The following is a 21609-nucleotide window of genomic DNA, read 5'->3' on the forward strand; positions in this document are numbered from 1 at the left end:
GCATAGAGTTGGTGGCTCTGGTCACCCTCTGGAAACCCACAAGTCGCGAGTTATAATCAATGTGCCCCTGGCGCGATGGCTACTAATTCCGATCACAGGCAGAACAGCAGGGGCGAAACCTTGAAGCTTCTCCGTGGCATTTCGTAAGTACAGAGCTAACACTCACTGCGTAGCTCAGAAAGCACTATACTGGCCCTTCAACCTCGCTTTACCTTCTTATAAACCACCACACTCGTCCCATCATCCAACCTCTCCCTCTCTGGAACCAACTCATAACCCCCCACAGCAGGCAAAATCTTCCTCCACGTAACCCACCACACCGCACCCGTAACCAAAACCGCAATCCCCACCACACTCGAAAGCCAATACGGCAAACTCGTATCCCCCTTTCCCCCAGGCGGTCTCAAAAACGGCGCCACCATTTGAAAAATCTGCGCCGCCATATAAAACGCCGCAACAGGCCACCAACATCGAAAGGGTCTCAAACTCTCAGGATCCTTATACCTCAACCAAAAAAATCCCACCACAACGAAGAAATTTATGACTGAGCCAGGATACCCTTCCAAATCCAAGATGAAATTATACGCGTCTCCGAAAGGAATCGCAACGATGACGATGAAGCTGGGAATCCAATGGAGAAACAGTCCAGCAGAAGGTGATCCAAAAGGCCAATTACTCGCCCAGAATTTCGGCCAAGGTAAAACACCCTCTTTCGCTAATTCCTGATTCACGCGTGCTTGCGCGAAGGTGACAGTCATGACGTTTCCGAATGCCGATAAAGCGATTAAGACGGAAATCGCCTGTTGGCCTTGATGCCCAAAGACTTTATCCATGAAAAGTGCTGCGACTGTTGTACCCGATTTCGCGACTTCGGAGGGTGTAGCGGCGGAGAAATAGGCTACATTGGCGAGGACGTAGAATGTTCCGCAGATTCCTAGACCGAGTGGACCGGCGATTTTGAGGGTTCGGACGGGGTTGCGGACTTCGTTGAGGACGTAGGCGGCGTTGGTGTAGCCGGCGAAACTGTTTAGGACTTTGAAGAGGGAGTTGGACCATTGGTATCCCGAGGAGGAAGTTCCAGCGAAAGAGTTTTGGAAACTGGCTCGGGGGTTTGGGATGTGGGAGCCTCCGGCTAGGACTACGAAGCCGGTGATGACGATGAAGAGGAGGACGAGGACTTTTATGATTCCGATGGCGTTCATGAAGCGGAGGCCGAAGTTGGGGATGAAGGCGTGGAGGCTGCAGATGAAGGTGATGATGAGGATTGCTACGCCGCGTTTTTCCCATTCGGATGCGAGTTTGTCGGCGGCTTTGTAGATGTATTCGACTGCAACCACACATCCGCTAGCGGTGAATCCCAACAGCACAATCTGGAATGCGAAGACTGTTGTGGCGAATAACTTTGGTCGTCGATATGCTGCTTCCAGATAGACTTTCTCTCCTCCAGATCGAGGGATCATGCAGCCTAGTTCCAACCAGATGAAGAGTCCTGCGAAAGCGATGCCTAGGCCCAGAAGCCAGAGCATCATGGCTGCTCCGACGGATCCGACGCCTTTGGTGATGCTTGAGGGAGTGGAGAAGATGCCGGTGCCAATGATACGACCGATTCTGAGAAGATGAGTAGACGTCAGTATTGGTGGGAGACTATGCTTCTGACTGTCGTTCCAGACAGAGAGATTTGGGCGAGACCCACATCAGAAACGTCGTAGAGAACAATCCCAAATGTCTTCCCATTCCTCCAGCTTCTGCTTCTCCAGGCGGTAATTCTCCAACCTTGGGCTGTTGCAGATAATCAGGCTCATTGGATCCGAGCTCGCTGTTCTCTGACGTCGACCGCTGTTGTTGAACATGGAACTGTTTTTCATCTTTTGTTCCGATCGTCGTTACCGTCGCTCCATTCTCTTGCACATTCTGTTGACGATCCCGTCGCCACAAAGGCGACATCGTGAAGCCCGCCATATCCTGTCAAATCCAAATCCAAATCCCGATCCAGCTTAGGCGCAGTAAAAGGACAAGAAGACCACAGGACAGAGAAATGCAAACATAAAACCACCTTGTCAGTAGTATACCACATCGAAATCTTCAAATCACACCATCTCTCCGACCCTCACAACAAAAAGTGGCACAACGACCTCCCAACCCGACGATCAGCACGCCGCAGTTCCGCACACGAAAGCATACGCACGCAGTCGGCATCTCTCTCAGCGCAGCCGGTACCACGTCAACGTATCAACAAGCTCCAGCATCCCATGTCCAAACCGTTAGCTAAGCCTCTCAGCCTAAAAGCTTAGCACAGCTTCAACGGCGAGACATTGCAGCTGCTTTCCAGATTGTCATTGGATCCGAGTAGATGCCATGGTACGTAAACATAGCAGTGGACCTATCGCGTGGTATGCAATGCCAATTGCGTGCTTGGACTAGGATCGGTGAAATCTGGCGCTGGAGCCGACGAACCGGCTTCTTTATTGGTTGTGATGCACCGAAGCTGATCATCTTGGGAAACTTGCTTCATTCTTCACGGATCGTACGGCAAGTGATCGTGCGGTTGGAAAGAGAGAGGGGTATTGTCGAAGCATTCGAGCTGGATTTGAATCCCGTTATTTGCCGCCAACACCGAAAGTGAAGGGCACCTGAGGAAGAAGAATGTCTTATTCTTTTACAGCTAACTAAACCTCAATCCTCCCGAACGCGATAGCTTTGGCTCAAGATTGTGCCATCGCTCTGTCCGAAATGTATAATGTGTGACAGACATACAAGCGTACCATTCACATTTTCCATGTTCATCTCATCTCATCTCATATGCTCATGTTCCGTATCTCGTCTCATCTTGCCCTGTTTCCGGGCATCCTCACTGCAAACGCCATTCGCTATGCATTCACATATTCACAGAGAGAGCAGCAAAGCAGCGCTGAACTCGATCTTGGTCGCTAAACGCTGGCAGCACACAATGCTCATCATTCTTTCCGCGGGGTGCTGCCACCACCCCCACCACTCCCACCAGCACCAAAGTACGTTCTCGAAATGTCATCCAGTTTCTCGGACACCGACCTCTTCATTGACGCCAACGGGGGCTTCACCGGCGAAGCAGACGAAGTCGGGTCCCCTGATTGTCAGTACTTAGATTTGCGGCCGCTGTTTCGCGAGGCCGTCTTCTCTCTTCGCGACCGCTCCTGTTGTTCCTCGAACACGCTCTCGTCCTCTTCAGGTACAGCCTCTGGAGCAGGAGTCCGTTTGCGATCACGGTGGCGTCGCATGCGGTTGCTGCTAATTTGTGAAGCACTGTCGTCAGGTGCAAGACTCTCCATATCGTCCAACCCATCGTCGTCGCCTTCTTCGATGTCAGTGATGCCGCTGGCTGGAGTGTCCAGGCGCACGCCGATTGGGTCGATGCCGCTGCCACGCCGGGCCTGAGCTTGGGCTGCGAGACCTGCCGAACGCTCTCTAAGCATCTGTCGCACAAGCTCTGCACGTCCGTGCAAGATCTCGAATGCATCTTCTAGGCGCTCCATGTCCATGAAGAGGTTACGCTCCAGTTCTGCGGCAACTGCAATCTCGGTATCCTCATCGAGCTGCACAGGAGCAGGCGCCGCAACGCCCATGCCAGGTCCAGGAGTCGGTCCGCGAGTTGGGAAAATAGACGGTGCCTCGCCTTCGAACGGAGTCGGGCCACGTGATGGCACAGCGCTGAAGCCACTGAAAGGTGTTCCGTTCCGGGAGAATGGCGTATGATTCTGGTTCCTCGAGGGTCCTCTAGACGCCGCTGGCGATGCATATGCTGAGGCTGAAGGAGGAAAGCCAGCTTCTGCGCCAGACCAAAGGAATCCATCGAACCTGCCAGAAGTGAGAATGTCCCATTCTGCCTCGTTCACTTCGGCCAGAGTGGCGAGCATGCTGTGGAGAGTAGGATTGTTAAGCAGATACATCGCAGCTTCACAATCTCGAGGCGGGCGGTCCAAGCGGTAGAGTCTCTGCAGAGCTTTCTTAGCCCTCCGCAGAGCAGTAGAGGAGGTCGTCGGGCGTTCTGCAGGTGTCGGCGCTCTGGACGATGCAATGCTGCTTTGCCCATGCATAAGTGCAATGAAAAGATTGCGTTGGTATTGGTTCAGTTTGGTCATCATGGCAAACATGAGAGTATCCTCATCTGCCTCTTCAGGCGGACTGCAGGGATATTCGGGTTGTTGTGAGAGCCAACTCTGCACTGCGCGCTTCGTCTTCTGATTCTGTCGAATGTAGTGGTCTTTGTATTCTTCGGGAACGTCGATGTCCAGTTTCTGCATGGGCGCCTGGGTGGCACCTGAAATGCCAAGCCCGCTGTCATCAGGTTCGATCGAGAAAGGGGGCCATTGCGGGAGTTCTCGTCGACCTGCGACGAATTCCAGAATCTCGCCCCAGCTGATACCAGTGTCCTCCTCATCAGAAAGTGTGGGCTGTGGCGTTGTTTTACACACGACACAGTCACATCGCTGTGAGGAGATGTCCCGAGCAAAGACCTGCGAGAGCTTGTCCAGCAACCTTCTCGCAACGGACTTGTATCCGGTAGCTACTGCAACCGAGCCATTTCCTTGCAGCACGTGCAGATAGTCATCCAATCGCTTATGAAGCGAGTTGAACACTTTCGCATACTCTTCCAGGGGTGCAGTCTGACCAAGTGCTGGTGATTGGTAGACGCTAAAAGGTTGTACAGGGGGTCCAGTCTGTATCAATCTGCGAGGAACGGGTGTGGGCAGGCCGCCGTTCTTCAACAAGTAGTCCACGCGCGGGGCTTCCCTCGGACCTGTCACCGGAGGTGGGGGAGGCGGAGGGGGAGGTGGCATTTGCTTCGCAGTCATTGGTGTTGGGAACGACCTGCCGTGGTGCGAGTTCGCAGCACCAACGTCGATGATGGGAGTTGCTCGTGCGGCATATTCTTGAACAGGAGTCTTCGGCTGTGAGTCAGTCACAGAGGGTGAGTTGTAGTCTTGCGTATTCACGACATGAATGGGTCTCCTGCTCTGTCTGCTGGGCTTTCGATCAGGTGCAATCGACGTTGCGTCCGAGTCCGTGGTCTCTTCGGTCAGTGTAGATCGATCGCGTGATGTTGTCGATTCGGTCCTCCTGTAACTGCTGACCGGTGTTGACTTGCGCTCTTCGTCCGGGAACGTCCCTGGCATGCTCGAAATTTCCGACCCAAACCGCGCCTCTTTCCGTAAACTCGTGCCCGACTTTGCATTCTTGACCCCATTCACGCCGCTCGCACGTAGTCCTCCATCTGAGCTCTTTCTTGGGCTGTCCGTTTTCAGCTTAATATCCTCCACGCTCGACCTCTTACTCCTCCCACTGCTTGACCTCCTTGGCTCGGGCTCATCAGCGGTGAGTGGTGGGCTAGGCGGGGCGCGTGTTGGTGGTGCGGGGGTCGACTTTTTCCGCCGCCCCTCGTTGCTGCCCAGGTCTGTAGCGTCGGGAGTGATGGGGTCTGCCTTGGTCTTGCTCGCATCGTCTCTGCCCACCGCTTCTCTGCTGTGGGCTTTGCTGAAGGTTGGATATGAGCTCGGTGCTTCACCGCTGATTGAGCGACGCTCCATTTCTGGCACAGCCATGGAGGCAGTCTTTTTGCGGATGCTGCTGGCGTCGCTCCTCTCTGAAGTCGTCGGATCTCGCTCCCGGTCGGTAGACTTTCGCGTGGAGGAATGGAGCGGGAGCTTGGTAGCGGAGGAGGATTTATGCGATGATCGGGAAGTCTTGTCGCGCGAGTCCCGCTCGTCGGTGGAGTGGTGCTTGCGACGGTGCCTCTTCCGCTCGCCGTCCTGGGAAGAGGACATGTCGGTACGCGGAGGCGGAGGAGGGGAGGAGGTATCGTCGGCGTGGTTGGCGAGAGCGGGATCGTGTCGGTCGGGCCACCTCAGTTCGGGCATGGCATGGTGCACGGCAGGCAGGTGAGGCGCTTAGAGGAGCTGTGTGCTGGGCCAATGAGAAGGCCGGTCGCGGAGGGCAGCTGGCAATCTGCCGACGTTGTTGCTGCAGCGCGGTGTGCAGTGGGAGTGGATATGTGGTGCGTCGCTCCTAGCGAGCATTTCTGTTGTTCGTGTGACGTGTCGTCGCGGCAGAGCGGCCTGCAGAGTGGCCTCGTCTTGCTGGCTGCTGATGGAGTTATCGAGTTGGCACCAGATCCACCCAGCCACCCTCCATCACCCACCCGCCGCCGTCATCACCGCCAGAGCACGGCCGCGCACACGACTCGCGCTTCCTCATTCACCGCGACGCCAGCAGATGGAGACTCTGGGGATGAGCGGAGAAGAGTGATAGAAGACGTTCAGCATGAAAGCCCAATGCGAAAGCAGGGGCCGCGACGTTAGTGGCGTAATACCGGCACACCATCGCCATCGCTCCGCCGTCTATACCATTCCCCATGATCATCCGAGCTATGCTGCGTTGCCGCAGGCACAGTGCGCTGGCAGAGAAGCACGCAAATCGTGTTGCTGCCGTTGATCGGATGGTATAAGCGGACACCTCATCAAGACGGCATTTTATGCTCCCGAGATTGCGGACAGCAGAATGGAAGGGAATACGCCCACTTTACGATCTCTCTTGCGCACTGGATCCCACAATTGCCTCGCTTGTCGACAGAGGGCGCCTGAGTAACGCTGCGTGAGGCGGAGGTTAACCCAGAAATGCATGTAAAATCGGCCTAGGTTGCTATACACTCAGAAATAAGTTGCTCGTGAACGCTAACAATGGCAAACCCGACGAGCTGCAACTGCAGAACGGAAAGCTGGAGGCATGGACACTTTGCCATCTCTCTCGCGAACTTGGATCCACAGCTTTCCCGGTACGTTCAGCCGGAGCGCCTTGACTACGCCGCACAAGGCGGCGACACGACGATCGAAGGGCATTCGAGTTCTATGGGCGGAGGAGCACGCAGTCTCAATCCTGGTTCCTATTTTGCTTCCTGACAGCAGACTCCCTCCTCTCTGCAGCAAGACGGCATACGCCGGCAACTCCTACAGATTTTCAGTACCAAGCAAAGCGCAAAGCTGCGGAATCATGCGGACATTTCCTGGGCATGTGCGGAGACCGCCAACGCGTGAAAGCAGCGTCCAACTTCCGCATAAGCCGAATCCATATCAAGCGGAAATCAATCCTGTGGTATGCATCCTCGTCAGGCCCATTTTGTGGGGGGTACCGCTGTACTGATCGGATTTGGGTTTCGTGCGAGCTATGGTACTGCAAACACACAATCTCATAAGAATACAAACAGGCTGTGTCCGACTAGCTGCCACCTGTCCAAGAATTCTTCTCGGTCGATGAGGTTTCCTCTCCGCAGTACTTCTACTTGTGCTTTGTGTAGCAAACCGCCGTTATCTCAAACCGACATCGCCCAACATGAAGTTGACAGGACTCGTTACTCTTGCCATACTGGCCACCTCTGCATCGGCACGGAAACTCAAGAAGAAAGTCTGGCAATCGCAGAACCACGGAGCAAACTCCACAGAGCTCATCAAATGCGTTGACCAGATACGAGCAGACCTAGAGCAAAATCCGCAGAGTAATTAAATCCTCCCAATAGCCAAACAAAAGACGACCGATGCTAACTACTATATTCATCACAAAAGAGAATCGTATCACAGGCTATGAGTGCGGAAGCAGCTGGTGGCAGTACGGCAACACCCTTCTCGATTTCGACATGAGTCATTATCCGAGCTTGGCGGGGTTCCAGACATGCGAGGACTCTCTTGTCGAAGCGGCACATACCGCTACGAGTTGGTTCCAGTGCAGGGTGCATAAAAGCCGGTTAAGTATGATTTACAGACATGTCGCATACTCGCCTCTCGGCTACGAAGCGTGCTTCGATAAGCATGTGCCGTGCGAGCCCGACAGCAAGAAAGTCTACGATGGTTGAGCTTTGCCGGGAAGACGGGATTGGAGATCAGAAAGCGTATATCTGCAGGAAGGCATTGGTTGTAGCTTGCGCCTGCACGATTAAAATGGGGCACGCACGAACTATACATTTTGAGCAACTGCGGACTACATGTATGAGTAGTAACTACTCAGTTGCAGTCGAGAGTGCCTTCTTGACTCTGGTGTCGACTGGGTGCCGGTGACGACGTCCGTCCGAACAGAAGCTGTTAATCATCTCGTGCTTAACGGGTACATGTAATGTACATCCACACACACACACACACACACACACACACACACACACACACACACACACACACACATTGCATTCGCAAAAGCATCCACTCACTCAAACAACATCGATACCTCCATCACATCACAAACGAGTTTCGATGTTTCATGGAAGACCACCCTGTAGGCTTTGGGTTTGCGGTGGGGCCTCCTATTTTGGTATTTATTTTCGTATACATTAGTGTAAGTTGACTTGGCTTGGTTTGACTCTATGAATTGTGACAGAGCTGTGCTAACAGGTCTGCGTAGATATTCCTTGTGCGTACGCCGCGCGAAGCAGAAGCGTTTGGAGATAGAGGATGTGACCTCCCATTGGAAGGTCCAGAGGGACCGAGATCGGGCATTTGATGTCCTCATGGACCGCCCGCGGGCAGTGCATGTGTACCACAGCGATTCTCATGCGACTTGGCGCAGAAATCCCGGAGTCGACTTATGCAATGGACGTGCCGTAGCTTTTCACCACTGCCACTCGGGCCTGGCTAAGCCTACCACCTTCCCTAGATACCCTCAATCTCGCTGACAACTGGCTGCAAAACGTCAGACCTGCACTCGTGGTGCGTCGATCCGAGCGAAGACAAATTGCAAGACTACGTAACAAATCTGTGCTCGACATTCACAGGCCGGCGGGGATTCAGAGTGAATTGGCGCTACAGGAGATTCGCGGATACAAAAGTCGATCTAGCAGCCACCGAACGCAATGCTCGCATCTCTGGATCTCAGAGGCATCTTCTTAGATCAGCCATGCTGGTACTTTGGCTGGTACTTTAAGCCGACCACGACATGGCTGCTTCTGTCCAGTGCTGCCGTGCGAAGGCGTGCAAGCCCGTGATGCGAATTGCTCTGGCTACGATGCTTACCGGAGCGCATAAGACCCACAGAACGGAGATCCTTATAGACAAGTTTGATGAGTGCCTGAACGTCCTGGAAGAATTGAGCTTAGGAGGCGGAGCCGAAGTAGATTTCGGTTGTCCTGGGCATACAACTGCTTGAGGGAATGGCGGAGTGCGCGCGGCGTCCCTGGAACCACCATCTCACTCTACCGCTACCACCGCTTCGATGATGGAGAGTTTGACACGACGTGGGCACAGCGGCCACGACGACAGCGGCCGAAGAGAGACGCAGATTCAGCATGGGTTTCATGGAGGACGATTCTACGGCCCTTTTTCACCGCTTCAGCATGGGTTTCTGGAAGACCACCCTGTGATCTTTCTCGCCGCTTCAGCATGGCGGAGACGAGCGCTCTCACGCGAATTTTGCCCTCACTTGTGGGTTGTCACACAGGGTGGAATTCCAGACTTTGTTCTGGACCAAGAACGGCCAGCTTGGATTCTGCTATGCCACGACGCCCATGCAGCAAGGAGACTCTGTCGTGCTAGTGGAAGGTGCTTAGGGCTCCCGCCGAAATGCAAAATGAAACGTCACCTCCGGTTCCGCGCTTTGGATACTGTGTTCACTGGCAGAGAAATTTGGGCATGTATCTGCTCCTTTGTGTCTCTGTATCCTGCGGCGTGGGCAAGGCATTCGATGTACGGAAGGAAAAAGGCGAAACATTAAGGTCGCGAGAGACACAGAAGCCTCAGTGCTTCTGGTTTTCGATTCTGCTGCCCGCAGCTTGGCTGCACGATTCCCACTCGTTCTTCGCAAAATGTGAGACAGAGACGTTCCAGGGGACATCACTTTTCTGGGTCCCACATGCATCACTGGCGTGACGAAGTTTTTGACCGACTTGTTCGGCCCGAACATGTGTTTACTCATCTTCATCTCCTTGCTCGACAACCGAACCAAAATCTCATCTCCTTCACGCTACCAACACGGTTCCAGTCTAGCAGCAACATTGAGACAACGACTTAGCTCATCAGGTACAATGCGCGTACCACGCCCCATTCGCCGGATCCTGCCACGCGTTCGGCGTGCAATCATTTCTGTCATTTGTGCAAACATGATCCTAGCCTCAGCATCAGTACAGCCGCACTCTGGGTTAGTTGTTTATTGCATAAGAGACTTACCGAAGTACACGCCAAGCCCCTCGGTTGTTGAAAGGGTGACTGATCAGGGACGAAACAGTATCCGTTCGGTGCGGCTTCGCCATTTCGTTTGTAGCAAATCCACTACAGTTTCAGGGTCAGCCAGAAAGATTCAAGTGACATCTCGTCAACAAACACAGGAAAACGTTGCATCCAAAGTGGAACGTCGAATTCGGGAGCGAAGTAGGAGTTCTTTACCTTTTCTTGCGCATACGCCGCTGCGAAGAACGACAGTGTGATCAGTGAGTATGATATCGGCTTCATGGCTCCGTCGACTTGGAAGTTGCAATGGATGAATGAGAGCAAGGGCTGAAGGCGCAGTACAAGGCAAGTGGAAAGAAAGTCCAGGCAGGTTGAGTGTGATCCGACATTTGTACCACTGATGTGAGACATAACGGAAAGATCGTCTGCTGCATCTACAGTATAGTATACCCTGAACAAGCCAAGTGCTGACCGCTCAAAGGAGGCGAATATCGGCCGACCGAAAGCGAGTACTGTGGTCCACGATTACTGATCTCCTTTGAATTGGCAGACCTCACCTTGCTATTGAGATGCTATTGAAAAATACTGGACGAACAATTCGATGCAATGAAATGTTATGGACCTATTCCTATCAAGACGCCGCCCCCAAGCGTATCAGAATACTCCAGTAGAGCGACGTTTTGCCTCTATCCGATGAACAAGCTACCCTCAGCGCTGGTTACAAATTTCTCACCAATCTTTCGACTCTGGATTCGAACATATTAGGGTGCATAGCATCTTCAATACCACATATATGAGCCATGATGATCGAACAGCATGAGTCAATTCTACATACTCGATTCAACTCTCATGTCCATCAATCTACATTGTGCTACAACCCAACATTTCTCTCCCAACCCAACACGTTCACGGCGGCACAGCAACTTCAGGACCACAATGCGCATACCACGCCCCATCTGCCGGATCCTGATACACCCTCGGCACACATCCATTTCCCTGAAAAGCACAAGGGAATGCCTACCCCGATCACAATGCATCAGCAATTACAATCCGCTTTGATCCCTAGCTCCATAGACCGGTTTCCACGGATGGAAGCATTGTTGTTTTACTCACCTTTCTACAGGCATATCCACTGCCGCGTCCCCGATTGTTTGGATCGTTCCAGCAATAGCCGTGCGGAGCAGCAGGTCCGGAACCCATGTCGCAGGTCCACTAGATGGAGATGGAGAGTTAGTGAATGATAGTCTGGGGCAAGGATCTCGGTGCGAAGGAGGGGAGACAGGAGGAGTGTGTTTACCGGAAGTTGCGCGTACGCAGACTGAGCTGCGAATAGCATGAACAGTGAGAAAGATAGTAGCTTCATTTTTCCGCGGTTCGTTGTTCTTTCGAGGTATTTTGAGGAGGCGGCGAGCGAGATTAACGTGCAGCGCGAGGCGGAGTCCAGACCTTTATAGGACTCCTCCAGGTCGTGTGCTCATAGGAAACTGAAAAACCGGCCCTCTACTGGAATCCCTAGCCACCAGTTCTAGACCCAATCCATAGCCCATGAACACAGTCTAATCCGTTAGTCCATTGTTAGTCACTCTTGGACATTCAGCCAAGATTTACTGAGAAGTCCTTAGAACAAATTCCAGTCCTAGAGGCGGATCAAACGGTAAGTTGTTCTTGGATGACAAGAGAGAAATGGCACCTAGCTTTTGACAGGCCTAGAGTGGTGGCCATACAGCCCTATCCTTGACAAACTAACTCTAGTCGTCTGGGCACTCGACAGGGCGAGCAACGGCCAACCGAAAGCGAGCATAGCATAGCTGCGCTTGGCCTCAGCACAACCGAGCAGAGAAGACAACATGCTAAGCAGGCTACCACCGGAAGGTAGAACAGAAACCAAGGCCAGTACTGCGCACTCCGTCCAGAGCATTTGAGTGTGGTTATTGTACCCGCGAATATCTCTGACTTGCGCAAAGTGACTGAGGCACCGTAACTCGAGAAGCGAGGGTAGGCATGGGCCCAACGAAATTGTATTATTCCATCGCCCATCTACCTACTCGATCCATCAGCAGAAGGATCTCCCGCTTTCCATGCAGAATCATACAATTCATCAAGCGTAGAACAAAAAGCAAAACCGTTGATGGCACTCTGGCAGCAGCGCGCCTCTATACAACAAATGATAAGATGGCCCGAACTGGTCTCAAGCATCTTCCGCTTCAACGCGACACAAAACTTCTTCCAAAAATCCTTCCAACAACCCTTCGACGCCATCGCCCATACCGACGGGGGACGCACTGTCCAGGTGATCGATATCTTTGAACAAGCGCGCGACTTTACTCATACACCTTCGTATTTGCTCGTGCGTTTGGCGTTTGAGCTGTAGGTCCTCCGCAGAGAGCGTCGGCTGAGCAGTGGTCCCGTTCGATCTGCTAGCCTGGGAAGCGTTGTGTTTCCTTTGCAGCAAGGAGAGCTGATATGAGCGACGGTGGAGCGCTGCTTCGAGTGCTGGGATCACGACAGAGCTCAGGGCCGTGACTTGCTGTTCCTGTGGATCACCACCAGATTGATCAGTGGAAGTCTGATATGCTGAGTCGATGGAGGAACGACGAGAATCACTAGTGTCGTCCACCGACTTCGGTTGCGACTTGGTCGGAACAGGTGGTGCAAAGCTCGGCAGCGGCTTCTGATATAGCTCGTTGACTGCTTTGCTTTCAGTCGAAGGCACTCGTGGTTGTGCATACTCCACAGGGGTTGCCGAGTTGTCCGTCCGAGACGTTGATGGAGCTGCCTGCTGAGTGGCTGAGTCTTCGTCCTTGATGGCCAGACCCTTCATGTATTGAGACATGTCGCTTGCTATACTCTGCTGCAGAAAGTCATCGTTCAGAAGTCGTGGGGTGGCAGGCGTCACAGGCGGCTTCGGCGACGAGTGGGCAGGTTCTTGACGAGGCGTACGAGGAGGCGTCTGCTGTGCTGTTGCGACCGCTTTCCTTGTGGGTGACGCCGGTAGAGGTACCTTGGTAGCAGGGCCAGGGGATGGTGGCGGCAGCGCCGACTTTTTGGTAGGCGACGGTGTCTTGGGCAGCGGTGGTGGCAGCATTGCGCCTCGCAACGTATTGCCCGTCTCCCGCTGTTCTACACTGTCGCCATCGATATTCTCTTTGTTCGATACTGTCCGTCTGGTGGGTGAATTCGGCGCGTGAGACCTTCTCGAATTCATGCCAGATTCGTTCACCGGCCGTAGTGCCGTCCCTGCATTGCCACGCCTGCCAGCAGGACGAACTGTGCCAAAGTCCCATAGATCCTCGTCCTCTGGCCGCGACGGCGAGTTTTCGATGTAATCATCTTCTTCGTTGTCCTTGTCGTCCCGGTGGGTGGCTTGCCATCGCTCGTGTCTTTCGATGAGCTCTGTCAGATATGCTGTGCGCTTCGCTTTCCGTATCCAAGGGTGTTTGAGAAGTTCTCGTGCGCTTGGTCGTTCTCGGGGCTCTTTTCGTAAGCACCGCCAGACGAAGTCTTTGAAATCCCTGCTGAAGTTCCCCTCCAAGATCGGCGCTGGGTTCTTGGGGATCAAAAATAGAACTTTCATGGGATGAATGTCACTGTAAGGTGGCTCGCCAAGTGCCAGCTCCAACGCAGTAATGCCCAACGACCAGATGTCGGCCTTGTGATCGTATCCAGACTGCTTGATGACTTCCGGTGCCATCCAAAACGGTGTGCCCACGAAGGTATTCTTCTTCGTCATCGTCGCAGTCAATTGTCCCGAAACGCCAAAGTCCGCCAATTTGACTTGCCCATTCGCGCCCAACAGAATGTTCGCAGCCTTGATATCGCGATGCAGTTTCCCGTCATTGTGCAAGTACTCCAGCCCCAGCAGTAGTTCCCGGATGATGATACAGATGTAGTCCTCGGGCAAGACTCCTGGCTTCAGCATGTCCCCGCAACTGCCTCCCGAGCAGAATTCCATGATGATCCACAGATCAGAGCCCTTGAGGTATGAGCCATAATACCTGGTGACATAGGGCGAGTTCAGGCCCGACAGAATCGATATCTCTTGAATGATGTCGTCCACCTCGTCGTCGGCGTTCTCAACATCGATAATCTTGATAGCCACCGACTGCCCCGTGCGCTTGTCAACGCCCTTGTAGACCTTTCCGAAGCTGCCTCCGCCAATGCATGCTTGTTTGGTGTACAGTGTCTCGGGATCGGCGTTCTGTGTAGCGGCCATGGTCGCGTAGCCGTGTCTCGTGGGGTCGCGTCAATGGCAGCCGGACGGCGTGTTGGATTTAGTAGGAAGATGCTGCGATGCGCATGCCAGTCCCAATAAACACCAGGCGCCGTTCCGCGTGGCCTCGATATTAAGAGTAGAAGAGCTGGTGGGAGTCGTGCTGCTGCGGAGCAAGAGCCTCTGGGGTGGCTCGGCCGAAGTCGATACGCGAATGCTCGTCACTGCCGCCGAATGACCAGCATGCGGCGAGAAGGGCAGGAAGGGAGCGGCGAGGAATGACCCGGTTTTATGGGAATCTGGGCGGGTCGGTGGTGGCAGCAACAACCAGGTGCGCCAGCTGGATTGTTGGATCCGGTGGCAGTTGTCAAGCGCCGGGATGTGGTGTTTATGTATCAATCAACAAGCTCTCCAATCCACTCGCTTCCCTGCGCGACTCGACTGGGGACGCGCGCTAGTCGCGCCAAGCCCGCGTCGTACCTGCTTTGCCCGCGCGCCGCCTGCACGATACATCGTGTCTCTGCCCGTCTGAAACAGCGGTTGAGCAACACAATGAGACTCGCCCAATTGCTTTCGGCGCTGGTCGCTGCATCGCCATCCGTGGCTTCAATTTTGCCCGCACCTGAAGACAAGCTACTTCTTGCACCAGATCTCGTCGATTTCCACAAAGCATTGGTCGAGATCGAATCCATTTCGGGCAACGAGAAGGCCGTCGGCGATTGGCTCTACGAGAGCCTCGTGAACCAAGGCTATCATGCAGAGCGGCAATACGTTTCCAAGGACCCGGAGAGATTCAATGTATTCGCTTGGCCAGGCCACAACAGAGACCCGCCTGTTGTATTGAGTAGCCACATTGACACGGTATGCCTTGCAGCTACGATAAGGCCCAATTCATGCAGATGCTAAGAAGGACGTCAGGTGCCTCCCTTCCTTCCATACAAATCTACCAAGCACAAGCACAACACGACAATCTTCGGCCGTGGCTCAGTAGACGCCAAAGGAAGCGTCGCGACCCAGATCATCGCCGTGAACGAGCTCCTCGCCGCCTCCAAAATCTCCCGCGATGATGTGGGAATCCTCTACGTCGTTGGCGAAGAAGTCGGCGGCGAAGGCATGAAGCACGCAAACCAACTCTCCCTCACGCCCAGTACTATCATCTTCGGCGAACCCACTGAACTCAAGCTCGTATCTGGCCACAAAGGCATTCTCTCTGTGCACCTCACCACGAAAGGAAAATCCGGCCATAGTGGATACCCCTGGCTCGGCCGTTCCGCGAACGAGGTCCTTGTAAGCGCTCTTGCAGCTATTATGCAATTGGGAGACAAGCTTCCCAAAAGCGACAAATATGGCACGACGACGTTCAATCTCGGCCGTATCGAAGGCGGTGTAGCTGCGAATGTCATCGCGCAAAACGCGTCTGCGAACATCGCAGTCCGAATCGCAGAAGGAACTCCCGAACTCATAAAAAAGGAAATCACCGTCGCCGTTCACGATGCTGTGGCATCTTTCCTCGAAGATGACAAAGATCTTAAATTCTCCGACATCATCGATATTGATTTCACAGGAGAAGGTTATGGACCAATTGATATCGATCATGATGTTCCAGGATTCGATGTCATTACCGTGAATTATGGCACTGACATTCCGTGGCTGAAGAAGACGGTCAAAGACCAGAAACGGTACTTGTATGGACCCGGATCGATTTTGGTGGCGCACAGCGCGAATGAGGAGTTGACCGTAAAGGACTTGGAGGATGCTGTGGAAGGGTATCAGAAGATTGTACTTTTCGCATTGGGGAAGGGCGAGAAGAGTGAGCAAGATGAGGGAAAGCAGGACTTGTAGTTGGCTAGAGCGATGACTGCTGTGTCGCTGCCTCCGAGGTCCGTTGTTTAGATCTGGGTTGTGATATCCAGTTCTGTGCGCATGCTTGCACGCCACACCCGCAGAAGCATTCATCTTGTGCACAAACAACACAAATCTCAAGCTTATCGGCCGTGGGACTCGAGCACCCTTCCGATCCTCGTTTCTCCGACTTGCGCAGCGTAGCCAAGGTGCTTGGTCTCGACGAGCGACGCAGCTGCGGGTTTAAGTTCGCGAGAGAGATCGCAAAGTGAGCGTATCGCCCAGTTTCCGTTTTGCTGTTCGCGACTGGACACCAAGTACGAGTCCCAACAATCCGGTCATCATTCACCTGCCATTGACTGACTGTCATCGACACAATAGCAGCGACAAAACGGACTTTGTCCATCACGATACCGTTTTCTTCGGCGTCGCGATCGCAGCTGCGGCTGTGGTGCTTATTTCGACATGCATCACAGTAAGTTCGCTCTGCTAATTAGTGAAAGATCTATGCTGACAGAGATAATTCAGACATTTGTTCGCGTGCGCCGCGCGAGACAGAAGAAGCAGCGCAAGGATGATCGGGCTGCTCAGACCGAGAGGTCCTTATATTGGCGAAGAATAGTCGATGCGAATAGGGATATCGAGCTGGGAGTTGTGCCGACGAATATCCGATCACCTAAGAGAGTGCACTTGAAGAGTAGATGAACATGTTTCATTACTGGACGTCTTCCGAGGGGCAGCAGAATGGGAACCTCGTGAACACTGCGTACATTGACCGTGGGCTCGAGTGTCACCTCCTGAGCTCACTGTATCTCTACATTGTATAGTGTGTCCAAGGCACTCTGTATCGATGGGCGAGCTAGGCGTGTATTCGAGGTCGCGGCGAGAGACCAGAAAGTGCAATTGAGTCAGACACAAAAGACCTTTCAGACAGAAAAGGAGACTGTACTCGTAACGACAAAACTGATGCGAATGCTTCAATACTGGATGCTTTCTGTTTCAAGACGTACAAGACATTAAACTGTTCTTCTGACACGATTTACTTCTTTTCCCGCCTCTCCCACTTCACAACAGCGGGGCTCAAAGGTCTCGAGAAAAGACTGCTGTAATCGGTATCAACGACCTTCTTGCTTCCATCCGGGTTGTAGAACTTGAAATCCCGAAGTACAGTGGCCGTAATGGTTTGCAGTTGCACATACGCGAACTGCTCGCCGATACATCGGTGACGCCCAGCACCAAATGGTAGGTACGGCGAAGCAGCTCCTTTGCTGACCAGACCGTAGCCGTAATCTTCTTTTTCCTCTGCAACAGCTTCCTTGACCATGCTGGGAACCAGGTGGGCGTACTTCTCATCCGGCGACTCGTCCCATCGGTGAGGCTCCCACAGAAGTGGTTCGGGGAAGTGCTCGTCCATTCGACTTGTGGCGCCTGGTGCTGCGAGAAGGGAGTGCGTGGTCGGGATGACATAAGGTGTACCTTCTACAGGCATGGGAGATTTGACTTTGCGAAGAATGGAGTGGATCGGTGCGTGGATGCGCAGAGTCTCCTTGACAACTTGGCTGAGCAGAGTGAGCTTGGAGAGGTTCTCGTATGTGAGCTCCTTGATGCTGCCATCCTCATTCACTCCAAGCACATCCTTCTGTTCCTGCACAAGCTCATCTTGAATGTCTCGTCGCGTGGCAAGGCGCAGGAAGATCCAAGAAGATGTGGAAGAAGACGAATGTTGTCCAGCCATGAGCAGAGCAATCATCATGTGTGCCACCTCTCGATCGGGGATAGGCGTGCCATCTTTGTAGGTGCATGACATCAAATTTTTGATCATATCCTCCTCTCCGTTCTCTGAAGTCTTGTCGCCAGCCTCGCGTCGCTGCTTGATGATGGACATGTATGTTTCGGTCATCTTTTTCTGAGCATAATCGCGTCTCCTGTTTTGTGGTAGCGGCGCCCAAGGCAACATAAAGTTGATCGGGGTGAAACCCATATCGAGGTAGTGATACAGTTCGGCGAATGTCGAGTCGAATTTGCTGCGGACTTCCTTGCCTTGCAGCGATCGGCTAGCAGTGTAAATGGTGAGCTCGGCGAAAGCAGGCGGGAGGTCGAGAGTGCCGCTGGTCGAAGCGAATCGCTTATGTGGGTTGTTCTTAGAGAAGAATTGGCGCGTTTCTTCGGTGATCAATGTGACATAGGACTGCAGAGCAGCGCTGGTCAAGCCGAACTTGACAAACTTCTTCTGCTCCATCAATTTGGAGTTGGGGCAGTCGTAGACGACGTCCTTGCCAAACACGGGCGTGGTGAGAGGGCTGTAGATCTCCTCGGCATTGACATCGCGCAGTTTGCCGTTCAGGATGAAGTCGTTGCCCTTGGTGCCCAGGCATACGGTCGTCTTCTTGCCGAGCAGAATGAAGGTGAAGACGTCGCCATATTTTTCGCGGCAGGAGAAGAAGAACTTGTACGGGTCGATGCCGTAGGAGATGGTGCTGCCGATGATGGGTACGAAGTGGAAGACGAGCGGCGGTTCATTCTTGGGCTGGCGGAAGAGGACCTGTCGAAGGACGTTGACGACGACGGACAGGAGGAAGAAGGTGGTGGAGGCCAGCAGCACGAGTTTCCATGTCGCTGTTTGGCCAAAGTGGTTGTCGAAGGCGACGGCGACGTCCTGGAGGAGCCCCATGGCGGTGGTGGGTGGTGGTGTTGTGGTGGAAGTGCGGTGTTCAAAGCATGGTGGGTGCTGGCCTTGAAATGCGTGGCCAATGGTCACTAAATGATTAGAAGTCGCCGCCTTCTCCATCGTACGATTTCAACATTTTGACAGGGATCCACGCGGGAACCACCTGCATTAGCGCAGGACCGTGCGTCATTGCCTCATTCGTGCCTCGTCTGATTTCTGGTGCGATGCCATTCGCCGAAAATACATCACTCTGCGGTGTCCTGTCCTGCAAACATCGTCCCATCATTCCTCCTCGTAGCGGTGCGAGGGCAGGGCAGATAGAAGCATGCAGTATGGCAGTGCTGTCGGCTTGGCCGAGCAGGTCGTTCACAATGTCGGAATGGCGAGAGCAGCATTGCCGAGCTGCACAGCCGATGATGGTAAGAGCTCTTCCATAGCAGGTGAGAAGGAATCCCCATGTCTCCAACTCATCTCTGGCACCATCTTCGACCACTTCGTCGATACACTCCAAAGCGGCATACAACAGCGCGAGCCTTTCGCGCCACCGCTGCCGCCACAATGCGCATCCCATACGCTCCCTCCGAACCGCCCGCGGACTCCACCGAGGAGACCAAAGCAATATACCATCGCATCGCGGAACGACGGAAACCACGACCTCTGATTCCCCTCGATCTCGCTCTTCTCCATAATCCGGCGATTGCAGATGGCTACAATTCCTTGCTGGGAGCCATTCGTACCAAGTCTTCGTTTCCATTAGAGCTGGCAGAATTGGCCATCTGCTACATCGCCGTGCTGAACACCGCAACGTATGAGTGGACTGCACATGCTCCCATCTATTTGAAAGCAGGCGGCAAGCGGGAGAAGCTGGAGGTGGTTCTCAAGGGCGACGTCCGTAACGAGTCGGTGCTCAGTGAAGAGGAGAGAGATGTACTGGCTTTCACCGAGCAGAGTACGAGAAACATCAAGGTCGAAGACGATCTGTTCGCCAAGATCAAGGAGCGGTACACGGATCAGCAGGTCATGGAGCTTACCATTACCATCGGAGGTTACAACATGGTCAGCCGGTTCCTGGTAGGTCTGGACGTCACAGAGAGCAATGGCAAGGAAATGGTGCTGCCGCCGGCATAAATTTGCACAACACACCCAGCTTTCCAGGACCACAACCTGACGCATAGTCACTTGAGATCTATGCACCCGCGGAAGAATTTGCACTACATGTGTCATGCACGCAGCACGCCAGGATGTTCAGTCTCACAATGGGCGGGACGCTTCAGTGGCAGCAGAGCACTTACGCCAAGCTTCTTCTCTCAACTCAACGCAAGGCGCTAGGTGCAGGGGGTTGATGAAACGAAGAGAGCCTCTGAGGCTGCAACTGGTTGTTATGTGGCTGTATGGTCGTATGGAAGCTGCGCCCGCTGCTGTGGCTGTGAAGTTGACAACCGAACGTAGGCGATGGGCGGCTAAATTATATTACTCTATGTTGATATTCGCCGCAATTCTGTGACTTGCACCATTCGCCTGATATCTTATGGCAGCTGAGATTTTCAATGCCGACGACAACCATATACACAACCCTCCCCAGGTCGACGTTTCGCCTGCTCAAGGTCAACGGCCTTCGTCGTTCAAACAAGCGGCTATCACTCTCTTTGCATGTATTTGCAGTGAACTGCCAGCCAAAATATGCTGCTTTGTCCTATGTATGGGGAACGGACGTCCCTACACATGAGATAAACCTCGATGGCCAGCCAATATTGGTGCGCAAAAACCTTTTTGACTTCTTCTGTTATGGGACGCTAGATCCCCGCGGGCATGAGCCTGAGAGCTGGTATGAATTCATCTGGGTAGATGCGCTCTGCATCGACCAAGGCAATGTATACGAACGAAACACCCAGGTCTCCAGGATGGACCAGATATACTCTGACGCTGCTGTGGTGCTCGTCTGGCTCGGCCGACTTGTTGGCTCTGAGCCGCGTTGTCGGCCAGAGTGGACAGAAGAAAAGCGGCAGAAAGAGCGAGAGCGCTATCGCCATAGTGTGGAGCTCAATGGATTCATGGAGGCCGATTATTGGGATCGAACGTGGACAGTACAGGAATTTGTACTGGCGCCACGTATTCATTTCTTCTGGCTGGATCGCGGAGGCGAAGTGATGGACCTGATAGCTGAGCAGGTCTTGGAACAAATACCGAAATCACAATTGGCGTCCAGCAGAGGTGGTGCGCGAGCCTATCTCGTAGTGCTATACGATGGGAGTAGCCAGTGGCTTGGAAAATTATCATTGCTGGACTGGATGTTGGAATTCTATTCGTGCGAATGCCTGGATAAAAGAGATAGGATCTTTGCTCTCATGGGCCTTATCAGAGATGACGAACGACGGCTCTTGTCGATATTCTTTCCAGACTACGAACGCGACCATGCGAATGTCGTTGTGATCGCTCTGTCCATCTTGCAGCATTTACACGGCAGACCGATCCTCGGACAACAAGGTCCAGAAGGATTTGAGGACGCGGAGCCAGCGTCAGAGAGCTATTCCGAGGAAGCGCATGGATCCTCTTGGGCTTGTGCAGTTCTCACAGTCATGGGAATGAGTTTTCATTCTGAAGAAGATGTTGCATGGTGGCAGGCTGCTGTGGATCATTTTCAGTTTACAATATTGTGAAGCAAGCCTTGCAGCAGGAAAGCTTGCGATTATGTGGTCGTTTGAAACCACTCTCGCTGT

General features: G+C 53.4%; 8 protein-coding genes across 8 annotated transcripts; 4 read left to right on the top strand and 4 right to left on the bottom strand.

The window, feature by feature from the left end:
- Nucleotides 1–197: 197 nt before the first annotated feature.
- Nucleotides 198–1944, bottom strand: RHO25_012885 (uncharacterized protein; the record flags this gene model as incomplete). Its single annotated transcript, XM_023604175.1, has 2 exons — nt 198–1608; nt 1694–1944. 2 exons carry the CDS (start codon nt 1942–1944, stop codon nt 198–200), a joined length of 1662 nt encoding a protein of 553 aa, XP_023450252.1.
- A 1166-nt stretch (nt 1945–3110) lies between these two features.
- Nucleotides 3111–5891, bottom strand: RHO25_012886 (uncharacterized protein; the record flags this gene model as incomplete). The annotated part of the gene is made up of 1 exon (XM_023604176.2): nt 3111–5891. The coding sequence occupies one exon, from the start codon at nt 5889–5891 to the stop codon at nt 3111–3113; it is 2781 nt and encodes a 926-aa protein (XP_023450251.1).
- A 1468-nt stretch (nt 5892–7359) lies between these two features.
- Nucleotides 7360–7876, top strand: RHO25_012887 (uncharacterized protein; the record flags this gene model as incomplete). The annotated part of the gene is made up of 2 exons (XM_023604177.2): nt 7360–7522; nt 7590–7876. 2 exons carry the CDS (start codon nt 7360–7362, stop codon nt 7874–7876), a joined length of 450 nt encoding a protein of 149 aa, XP_023450254.1.
- A 4484-nt stretch (nt 7877–12360) lies between these two features.
- Nucleotides 12361–14385, bottom strand: RHO25_012888 (uncharacterized protein; the record flags this gene model as incomplete). The annotated part of the gene is made up of 1 exon (XM_023604178.2): nt 12361–14385. One exon carries the CDS (start codon nt 14383–14385, stop codon nt 12361–12363), a length of 2025 nt encoding a protein of 674 aa, XP_023450253.1.
- Nucleotides 14386–14934: 549 nt separating this feature from the next.
- On the top strand, nt 14935–16224 carry RHO25_012889 (uncharacterized protein; the record flags this gene model as incomplete). Its single annotated transcript, XM_023604179.2, has 2 exons — nt 14935–15243; nt 15301–16224. The coding sequence occupies 2 exons, from the start codon at nt 14935–14937 to the stop codon at nt 16222–16224; spliced, it is 1233 nt and encodes a 410-aa protein (XP_023450256.1).
- Nucleotides 16225–17263: 1039 nt separating this feature from the next.
- CYP51B (Sterol 14-alpha demethylase) lies at nt 17264–18895 on the bottom strand (the record flags this gene model as incomplete). The annotated part of the gene is made up of 1 exon (XM_023604180.2): nt 17264–18895. The coding sequence occupies one exon, from the start codon at nt 18893–18895 to the stop codon at nt 17264–17266; it is 1632 nt and encodes a 543-aa protein (XP_023450255.1).
- A 555-nt stretch (nt 18896–19450) lies between these two features.
- On the top strand, nt 19451–20020 carry RHO25_012891 (uncharacterized protein; the record flags this gene model as incomplete). The annotated part of the gene is made up of 1 exon (XM_023604181.2): nt 19451–20020. The coding sequence occupies one exon, from the start codon at nt 19451–19453 to the stop codon at nt 20018–20020; it is 570 nt and encodes a 189-aa protein (XP_023450442.2).
- A 773-nt stretch (nt 20021–20793) lies between these two features.
- On the top strand, nt 20794–21549 carry RHO25_012892 (uncharacterized protein; the record flags this gene model as incomplete). The annotated part of the gene is made up of 1 exon (XM_065603607.1): nt 20794–21549. One exon carries the CDS (start codon nt 20794–20796, stop codon nt 21547–21549), a length of 756 nt encoding a protein of 251 aa, XP_065459679.1.
- Between the last annotated feature and the right edge of the window lie 60 nt (nt 21550–21609).

This window comes from Cercospora beticola, chromosome 9 (assembly GCF_033473495.1).
Source record: "Cercospora beticola chromosome 9, complete sequence".
NCBI classification, from domain to species: domain Eukaryota; kingdom Fungi; phylum Ascomycota; class Dothideomycetes; order Mycosphaerellales; family Mycosphaerellaceae; genus Cercospora; species Cercospora beticola.